The 10,161-nt window shown below is 41.3% G+C and overlaps 1 protein-coding gene across 1 annotated transcript; it reads right to left on the bottom strand.

Annotated features, from left to right (window-relative positions):
* Positions 1-524: 524 nt before the first annotated feature.
* dcaf12 (DDB1 and CUL4 associated factor 12) lies at positions 525-9,982 on the bottom strand. Its single transcript, XM_083972323.1, has 9 exons — positions 9,563-9,982; positions 6,850-7,140; positions 5,972-6,250; positions 5,122-5,182; positions 3,699-3,892; positions 3,517-3,582; positions 3,197-3,359; positions 2,757-2,935; positions 525-2,635 (listed from the first exon to the last, which is right to left on the bottom strand). The coding sequence occupies exons 1-9, from the start codon at positions 9,620-9,622 to the stop codon at positions 2,477-2,479; spliced, it is 1,452 nt and encodes a 483-aa protein (XP_083828449.1). The 5' UTR covers positions 9,623-9,982; the 3' UTR covers positions 525-2,476.
* Positions 9,983-10,161: the final 179 nt, after the last annotated feature.

Raw genomic sequence — 10,161 nt, forward strand, 5'->3', positions numbered from 1 at the left:
GAAAACTATCTGCCAAAGTATTAGGAAAATCTATGTTTAAACTGATTTTATTACTACAAGATGTTTTTTCAAGTTTTTTATAAGTTAGGTGCCTTTTTGAAGAGCATCCTTCCTTTGTTTAAATGATTTTTTTTTTAGTTTTTTTCTGATTATCAGAGCTGGAAAGCATGTACAGCCTTGCCACTTGCTGTTTGATTGTTGATATTGATGTTTGTGCTCCATGCCATGGTATGTGGTTGCGAGTTAAATAAAAGTGAAGTGAAGTGAAGTGAAGGATTCACGTTGGAGTTTTGAATTTTAATGAATGAATTCACTTTTTCTGTCGTGCTTGTTGAAGATGAACACAGCTACACAATGTCAACAGTAACTGATCCACTAGTGACCCTGTCCTCTTGTCATAATGGAAGCCACCATATATTAGGATTATCATATCACTAATGGCAACATCTAAATAAAAGCAGTGAGCTGTTTTAACTCAGGATGAAAACTTCAAATTAGATGAATGCATGAAAGAAAAAAAAATGTTACATCAATATACATTTTATTTTTATTATTTACTCTTTTTTAAAGATTTAATAACTTGTTTTTTTCAGATGTTTATCTTACAATATCCTCAGATTCAGTCATTTGTAAAAACATTCATGAGGCGTGTATAAAAAAAACAGGGCTTCACTTAGTAGACACATCAATCCACACACTTCCTCAGACTTATACATAAAAATGTATGCAATTGTCCCTATGTATTTTACACATACATATACACATTTATATATAAAATACACTTTTAAAGTGTTGGTTATTTGTTCAATTCGTGGTCCTAATTGGGGTGTCTCTTTTCAATCTGTCGTCATCGTGAAAACTGGAGAAAAGTTCCATGTAGAAAAGGAAAACTATGATCGCCTGTGGCAGTCTTTCACAGAAAGACTTGAGGAAGGCAAAAATGTAACTCAAGCCTACCCTGCCTCTACCAAACAAGGAGAAGAGTAGAATCACTCAGTCCTTGATACAAAAAGAGAAAGAAAAAAAAAAAAAAGTTTTACAACTGCAACAACAAATGTATGTGCCTGTAGCCTCTCACTCCAGTCCAAAAATTTTCATTAGTTGCATCCTTCTTGCTTGGTTGAGAAGATCAAAGTGAGCTACTACAGATCTTCTACCCAGTTCCTGTGGAGGAGTCCCAGAATTATAGAGGGGGGGTTGGGGTTCAATCCATTAACTAAAAGCTCCTGTCTATTAATTATTATATCTGGTGACACTTAACTTGCTACCAAAGCTGAAAACCTCATGGTAAATTCTCTAATAACAACAGATGGTTACAGATCAGGATATAAACACTGCCATTGGACAAATCTGCCGAAAAGCATTCTGGTCAATGAGAACAGGAACATAAGCAAAGGGCAAAAAGACAACACATCCTTCAAAAGAAGCAGATATTAACACCCCTGACCAACTGAATAAAGGTGACAAAGAAATGACAAAATAAATACAAATAAAGCAAATTAGAATATCAGCAGGGGCATGCCTGTCAAATCACACAGAATCATAAAATAAAATAAGTATTTGTTGGGATTAATTAATAGCATAACAACAACACCGCATTTATCAATCTTAATGTTTCTCCTTTTGCCGCCATCTTAGTGAGAAAAGTGAGTCACTTTAATTGGCGTCTTCGTTTGACTTCCGACAGGAGAAAAGAGAAGTTCTTTGTGATTGTTGTGGGACAGGACGGGCTGTTCCAACCAGTAAATATTCTCCATCAAACGTCAACCTGCACTCCGGTTCAGTCCTTCAAAAATGATACAGTCCTCCTTCCTCTCTGCCTCTCTTTTTTTAATTTTTTTGTTTTTTTTATTGCCGTCCGTTTCAGTGAGAGAATGAAAAAGGAAAGTTTTGGAGAGAATTCCACGAGTTTTTCACACAGACACTGTCATTTATCACTGAGGAAGCTGCGGTAAACACTATCCTTACGTACAAAAAACAAGCCAGCAAAAGACCATAGCCTAATCCCTGTGGATTGGATTAAAATGTCTTAAATGATGAGAACATGTTACTTTATTCTTTATGTTTTTCCAAAACTCCGCTGAGCTCCTCGGTGGCAGACTTTGCAGCTCTTGAAAATAACTAGTTGTTTGTACATTTTTTTATATATACCGATATATATATAGTATATAAAAAAAAAACAGCAGCTGAGGTAAAAAAAAAAAAAAGGAGAAAATGAGTAACTGCAGGAGAAGGTGAATAATGGCGGACACAAACATACACAAGAACAATATTCAAAGCCATGATACAGTGGGGGCAAGATCATGCTCCTGAGTCCACGTGTGAGCAAAACAGAGTGACAGTTTAATGCGGAGGAGGGTTACCGAAGACAGTGACGTCACAACCGGACTTGAAGAGGGAGAGGGATGGAGGGACTGGTTTTGAGTAAAAATCTGGACGAGGATGTAGTGATTGAGCGATGGAGGTGACGAAGAGGCTAACTCCACAGTCCCGCATAATTGCCGTGCAGGCCAGAACAGAGAGGTCCACCTGCCACAAACAGCTTGGTGCCGGAATCGTCGTAGCAGTGGGTGTACACCGCGTTTGGGAAGGAATGAATGTCTGAGAAGTAACTCCTCCACGTCTCGTCGTGATTCTGAAAAGCGACACAAAAGGGAGGAAGAGCAGGAGAAGGAAGTTAGGAGGAATCAGGAACTGGAATGCTTTTATATTTGTCTGAGTCTGCTGGGGGGGAAAAAAACAAAAACATTATGTACCAGCCAGCCTTTCCCAGTCGTGAGCTTGAGGATGCCATCTCCTGGGCACTTCCGGTACCCCCCAGCTGGATTCAGAGGGTTCTCCAGGAATCTCTGAGCTCGGATGTCGTAGAACAGTAGTGAGCCGTGGCCGGTGCCCACCGTCACAATGTGCTCATAGAAACTCACTGAGCGGATTCCTGCACAAAGAGACACAGATGTCTGAGGCCGCGAGCTCCTCACAAGTCAACACCGACCCCTCCCTGCTTGTTCGTGCTCTCCGACTAAACAGCTGTGTCCTCTAGGAGGTACTGTATCATTCTCTCTACCCACACAAAGCTATGACACATACTTTAGCAATGGAGGAATTACAGTGTAGCCACAACTATTGTCCATAATTTGGAGTTAAACATGCAAACATCTTCTCTTGCTCGTCTTATTTCGGAGGTTTGCAAACTCACCACTTCCCCTCTCTCTGGAATTGACAGACTTGATACTCTGTGTAGGCTGCCGTGGATCCAGAAACGATACATGGGCCTGAGAACCCACGGCGTACACCGACCAGTCCTGTCCATATGCCAGACACACATTCTCTTTGCAGTGAGGCAACTTGGTGGACAGTATCTACAAGGAAGGAGACACAAGAGGGTGTTAAGGAAAATCTGTGCACGAGTCCCACAGCTATCCAAGGGAACTCCACTTTCATCAGGGGAACAGTTACCATTTTGGTGGTCAACCGATTCATTACAGATTACCAGTCAAACCATGTATTTCAATTTACCTTGCACAAGTTGTGCTCAGCCTTCCAGAGGTGGAAATAGCCGTCCAAGGACACAGCACCCAGTTCCTGAAAGGGGGAAAACAACATGGGAAGATGAGACATTAATAACAAAAGCTGAAATGTGTGGAGCAGGGTCACAATAATATGATTTTACATCACAGCTGCGTCCGATGGAGCCTTACTTTATGGCTGTTGTTGAAGGCCAGAGCGCGGACTTTACAGTTGTACGGGTTGGTGTACTCCTTTGGGATGTCCTTGAGGGCGCGGTGGGAGATGTGGGCGTAGGAGGGAACTGACTCCTCACTCTGACTCCTTTCGGCCTGGCTCATTACTTCCTCCGTCACCTCCCACAGGCCCATGGAGCCGTCTCTGGACCCTAGGCATTAAAATACACACATATATCTAAACTTCTGCCTGGACTATTCATCCACTAAAATACATTGACATGACCAAAATATATTTTTCAATCAATGTGACCTTCATATTCATATTGACCTCATATTGACCTTCTTGTCCTTAGGTTCAAGTGAACATTTGTGCCACATCTGAAGCAGTTCCCTCAAAGTGTTAGATATTGCATTTATAAGGTCACCATGCCCTTGACCTTTGACCCCCTAAATCTAATAATTTCATCGTAGCCATGATGACTGTTGTGCCGAATTTGAAGAGGTTTAGTTGAAGCATTAAGCTCAACACAAATCTATAGGGTTTGCTTACAAGTTCCAGTTTCCTTTAAGCTCAATGGGTTAGTCAAAAATATAAGACACAATAGGTTAAAGTTAGTTAAAAACATGAGACTAAACTTTACTGCTACTCGAAGTGAAACTTAGCATAAACAGGTACAAAAATCCTTCTATGGGTCCTGGTACTTCTCTCTCCATGTGTTAACCCTTCGTACCACATGGGTTAATGCTCGACTCCCTCACATTCTTTAACAGGACACAACAGCTCAAATGCAATTCGAAGACAACTTACATAAAGACAAAAGCATCACATCACTCAGGATTAACTTGTTTAAATGTTTAAGTGCTCAATCTACTAAAACAATCATTAGTGAGATATATTCAGTGTTGATTAGTAATCTCAACGTGGAAAATACATGTTCAGTGTTAGTTCTGATGAGGTAACTGTGTGCAGCTTGGCAATCTCCAGTGTAGAGACACAGGTTCAGCTTTATTTCATCAGTCAGTAAAACATTGGGGTTCTGTTTTATTTATTAATCATAACTCACTTTTCTCAGTAAGACCCAATATTAACTTCAGTTAGTAAAGGTAAATATTCAGTGTTAAGACAGTTTTCACCCTAACAGTTTATGAGAATGGAACAGAAAACCCAAGGACAATATGCCTTTGGCGGAAGTCTGCAGGTGTTACATTACGTCTGGCGGTGTAGCTCACGTTACAGGTATGAGGTGTAGGCTATGAGAGTGAATGGTTGGCCTCTGTAAATAAAACGTACTCATCACATTTCGGGTAACCTTTACAATGTGTTTATCGTGCCTGTTGACATCACGATGACGATGAAAATAAGATAAATCGTGCAGCCCTAGTCTGATTCTTGTATAGATATTTAGAGGACTGATACGTAATGAGAAAAACAACCCACCTGAAACCGCCATGTTGTCACTGATCCACGCTATAGAGAAGATCCAGTCATTGTGGCCATCCTGAAAAACAAATAGCCACTTTGTAAAATCAAGACAAGTCATGCACAGCCTTACGCTGCTGATGTAGCCACTGTTCCTGAATATTCAGTCAATAATCTTCATGATCAATACTCTTCTCTGGCTTAGGTGGGATTTCCACATTAGCTGTTGTTTAAGTGCCGATTACAGCTACATCAAGATGTGGCTTAGTGTTGAAAAGGTGATGAAAAGTAGCTGCTGGCTAGACACGGCACATTTACACTGATGAATCTTGTCATTCAATTTATAAATAAATGACAGCTTCTGACCTTTGGTCCAAACTGAAATATCTCAATAGCAATGAAGTGGATTGGCACAGTATTAGATACACACATTCAGGCATCTTCGTGTCAAGTAAAGCAGAGACTGATGAGAGGTCAATTACTGCTGTCCTCTCTTACTTTTATAAAATGGAGAACTGAAAAAGTTGAAATTTAAATGCCAGTAGGTTAAATATTCATCCTCCATGGCCTTCTGATAAAGTTTTGGCAATCTGCCCAGTAATTGTAAGTGCTGGACCAATCAACATGGCATCTCTACAAGACCTCTGCCGACAAGGCAACAAACCTCTTTAAACAATATTGACTCAACATTCAAAACTTGCATCTTCCCTGGATGAGCCGTGCTTGCAGGACTCAGAGACACTCAGGCTGGGGTGTGAACAGTTAAATGCTTATTTAATGGTTTGTGGGAACTGCAACTAAACGGACAACAGCGGGCCAAGGATGATTCATTAAACATAAACCAGGACTGGTGATCCAAACCACTTACATCTCCAACACAGACAGGATCCAGTGTGGGCAGCTGGTAGATGGCCAAGCTGTTGGGGTTGTCCCCTCCCGTGGCGAGGAGCGTTCTGGATGGGTTGAGTTCAATAGCGTGGATTCCACAGCCCTGCTGGTCCATACGGGAACGAGAGCCTCCTGTGGGTTGGTAATGCCGCCCTGCCACCACCGCGCCCACCGCCCCGGATCCTCCACTGTGACACTCTCTGTCCTTCAGCATGGGAATGCGAGTTATCTGCCCCGTCAGGACATCGGCTACAAAAAGCTGCAGGTAAAAGCAAGAGAGGCAAAACGGTCATGAACGTTAACATTTGACACCACAGACACGTACACAACCCCCCCCTTTCTTTTCCACCTGCAATGCTTTACATTAGGTTCACTCACTGATTTCCACTATGTTTAATGGTAAAGACATAAAATAGAAATGAAATAGGGACTCATCCACCCTGGAATGTTAGAGGAAAGTTATTTTTTAATGAAATATAAGTAATATTAATATTCCAGCACAACAAACAAAGATAATTGCTCCCAAGGGATAAAAGACTGACCTCTGTGAGGAAAACAGTGACACAAAACAAAGGAATTTGAAAGATTCAGTTGGAAATTTCATCAATAACACACCCTTTTCACAGCAGAAACCTTAACTTGTCAAACAGGAAAAGCCTGTTGGTTAATAACATTAACCATGGCTGCATTACACTTACATTAGTCAGTTCCAGAGCTCTGGTATAGTACATGATTATCCACTTACTTTATACTAATGTTATTATTTACACTTGTGTTATCTGCTATGACAAGTCACAATGTATGAGTAATATATGGGAATGCCAAAACAATAAATGTAGATTTGCAATGTCATCTCACCGTGTTGCACTTGGTCCCACACACCACCTGCCGGTGATTGAGCCACTGAGAGGCAAACACCTTGTTGAGTCGCCCGAGAGAGAACTCCCTCTCTTTGAGGATGCCAGGGAGCCTGCCGGCTGCAAAGCCCCGCAGGCTCCGCTGGAGCCGCAACTCATGCTGCTGCTGAGGTCTGAACTCCCGTCCCCGGAGGGCACATACCACCGAGCGCCGACTGCACCACCACTGCTGGGCATGACGTGACGAACAAGAAACACGGCTCCGCTTGTGTGGCGCCTGACACCAGCCCAGCTGGTGAGGGAGAGCAGAAAAGGATTAAAGGGCCTTAAGATTTAATGTGGGCAAAGCACAAGACTTTTGTCAGGTTCAAAATGTTTCAGATACTAAAAATAATTGTGTTTTACATGTATAAAAACTGAAAATAAAAACAAGAAGATGATCCATTTCCATCACATTAAATTGTTTGTATTTTCTAGTCCCTATTTTAATATCCCAGCACCCCTGTCTAAGCTATACCCATTTCCCTGAGGATTATGGATACATCTGTAACTCACCCACACAGAGAGTTAGTGGATTGTGGAGTATTACAGCAAAAACCCACACATGCACAGTGTCATTGACAATTCATCAGGCTGGAGCAATATGGAATTTGAATTTAATACATCTCTACTTAGGCTAATAATTAATATTTATTGTTTCCTATTAGGATCATTACAATTTAGCTGATTGGCAAACCTATTTAACCTGGGAGATGAATGAAGCATCTATACTAGACGCATTCCATCATAGACCCTATAAAATCTCTATTACTGAATTAAAACTTGTCAAAAATACAGCAAAATCATTTTCTCACATACATTTTAAAAGTTGTTACAAAGACTAAAGATTAAGTGCACCAGCCATATTTTTTCTATCTATCAGTAAATCTATTTATTTACCATTGAGTAAGACACTGGAGGATTACAGTATCATTTTGCTTTGGTTTGATAAATATATAACATTTACTGCAAAATGATAGAATTGTCAGAATGCTAAAATAATATTTGCTGAGAGAAGCTGCCATGAGAGTTAGTTTTGAAAACAAATGAGGACACATCATCAGTTAATGCATTTTAAATTTGCTTAAAAAAAACTGACAGGAGTGGACACATAGCTGATCTTTCTTCTCATGCTCTCTCACGCTAAGACAACTGTAAGCATCTGAATTTACATGAAATTGCACTGTATTTTAGTAGCACACCCCTAACCTACGTGTGAATATGCACTTCAACATGTGCCACAGGTAAACCACAAAACCCTAGAGACCGTGTCAATGTTGACATGCAATGCAGTGAAAGCAGATGGTATACAATTTTAAAAACAAATCCACTGATAGTGGCATTTATGTTAAAGATAAATATGCAAATTTGTGACAGCTGGGGTTTGAGGACTGACTGCACAGATAAGTGCTGAGGAGAAACACTGTGTCAGTTCCACAAGAGTCCATTATCTATGATTATTTTGCCTGTAAAATAGCTAGCTAGCTAATCACATTCGCCTATTGCCATTATCCCTATAGTCATAGGAGTAGGTTCATTACCTTTGATTATTGGTGCATGTTGTTTTGAGATCCGCGGGGCAGAGACGAGCTGCTAATGGAGGTGAACATCACTGGTCCCCTGTCCCTCAAAACTCATGAAATACACAACTCTAAAATGCTCTCGTGGAGAGGTTGTGACCTGCACATTCGCCACGCTATAATCATGCATAATTATGTAACATTACAACCTTTACAGTCTATGATTACAACACATGAAGCAAATATTCAGAACTACTTGCTCTTTTGAAATCACTCCGCCCGGCAGCTGTGTCTGGAATGTAGTTCCGGCTGCATTTGCCTCGAAAACAACTCTGTCTTATTATTTCATAGCGTGGTGAATGTGCAGGGCATAACTTCAGAACGTTTTGAAGTTGTTGGATTGTGTATTTGACGAGTTTAATGAGGGAAAGGGGACCTGTACCGTTCACCTCCATTGTGTTCACTGAGCAGCTCGCGTCTCTGCCCCATGGATCTCAAAATAGCATGCACCGATAATTAAAGGAAATGAACCAACCCCTGTGACTGTAGGGATTATGGCAATAGGCGAATTTGCCAAAAAATGTTGAACTATCCCTTTAATGATTCAGCTAGCATCAACGTTAGCTAGCTAAGCTAATTAGAAGCTACAGCTACGCCTGGTAATTTAACTGCTTTATGCAGATTCAGTCTTCATATGTGAGTAACGACATTCAGGGTGGCCTATTCGAGGGTGACAAGTGATGACCCCGACCAAACAAGTGACTGACAGGTTTTATTTCCCACGAATAAATTATTTTATCGTGCCCACAACTGGAAAAAATGGCCTTAATCAGGTAACGTAGCTATAGCCCACTTAGCTAATGTTAGCTGTCATATTGATAATAACGGACTGCCGTTGGCTAACGTACTGCTAACATTAGCTGGCACTGACTTTCAAACAGAAACACAGTGTTATTGTTTTTAACGTAAGCACGATTGTGATTGTTTAACGTATGTTTTGCCAATGTGATGTAGTAGCCAATCTGCTGATCTTTAATCAATATTCAACTGAATATATTATGCAGTATCAGTAAAATCTGCCTGGCCCAGTGCTAGTTAGCATGCTAAAATATCCGACTGGATAGCTAATATGGATCTCCACCGGTTTCCGCCTACCTGTTGTTGATCCTTGGGCTCTCCTGCCTTCCTTTTCCTGCTAACTGTTTTTCTCGCCATAATCTGACACACACAGTTCCCTCACCCACATGGAGGGTAAAAGTGACGCTGGACACTGGATCATATAATGGCGATATGCTATTTTGTTCCTTGGCCCTCGCTTGGCAGCGTCCGACGACCGACGAGGGAGGGCGATCACATACGGGAGAGGTTGGTTAGTCGCAGGCTACGATTATCGCTCAACTCCTGTCGCTAGCGCCTCTCCTGGGCTCCAAAACAATGATGCACGGACGCCGACCCGACCTATTCGGTTTCCACACAGTCGCCAGCTAAATCCAGAGGATTCACACTCTTTTTTCCTGCTAGGTCGCGTCAGCAACGGCGAAAGCATTGAGTAGCGCGCAGCCGCACTCAAATTAAACATCAACAAAAACAAGGTCGTACGTGAACGCGAACGCCTTGCGTGCGCGGTCACGCGAAATGCGTGTAGCCCTGGGAGGCCAGCGATCAGGTGATGGATAATCTTTCTCCATTTATTTTTGTTTCATTGTTAAGATTTTTATGATACCTTTTAATACTACATTCATTTGCATTTTATA

Source organism: Trachurus trachurus (assembly GCF_905171665.1).
Source record: "Trachurus trachurus genome assembly, chromosome: 5".
NCBI classification, from domain to species: Eukaryota; Metazoa; Chordata; class Actinopteri; order Carangiformes; family Carangidae; genus Trachurus; species Trachurus trachurus.

Bases quoted from the DNA above. Each gene is read 5' to 3' on its own strand.
- dcaf12 (XM_083972323.1), bottom strand. From the start codon at position 9,622: ATGGCGAGAAAAACAGTTAGCAGGAAAAGGAAGGCAGGAGAGCCCAAG. The intron at 6,251-6,849 runs GTGAGATGACAT...TTTTACCTGCAG, and splicing joins GTGGGACCAAGTGCAACACG to CTTTTTGTAGCCGATGTCCT. The intron at 3,583-3,698 runs GTAAGGCTCCAT...TCCCCCTTTCAG, and splicing joins CCTTCAACAACAGCCATAAA to GAACTGGGTGCTGTGTCCTT.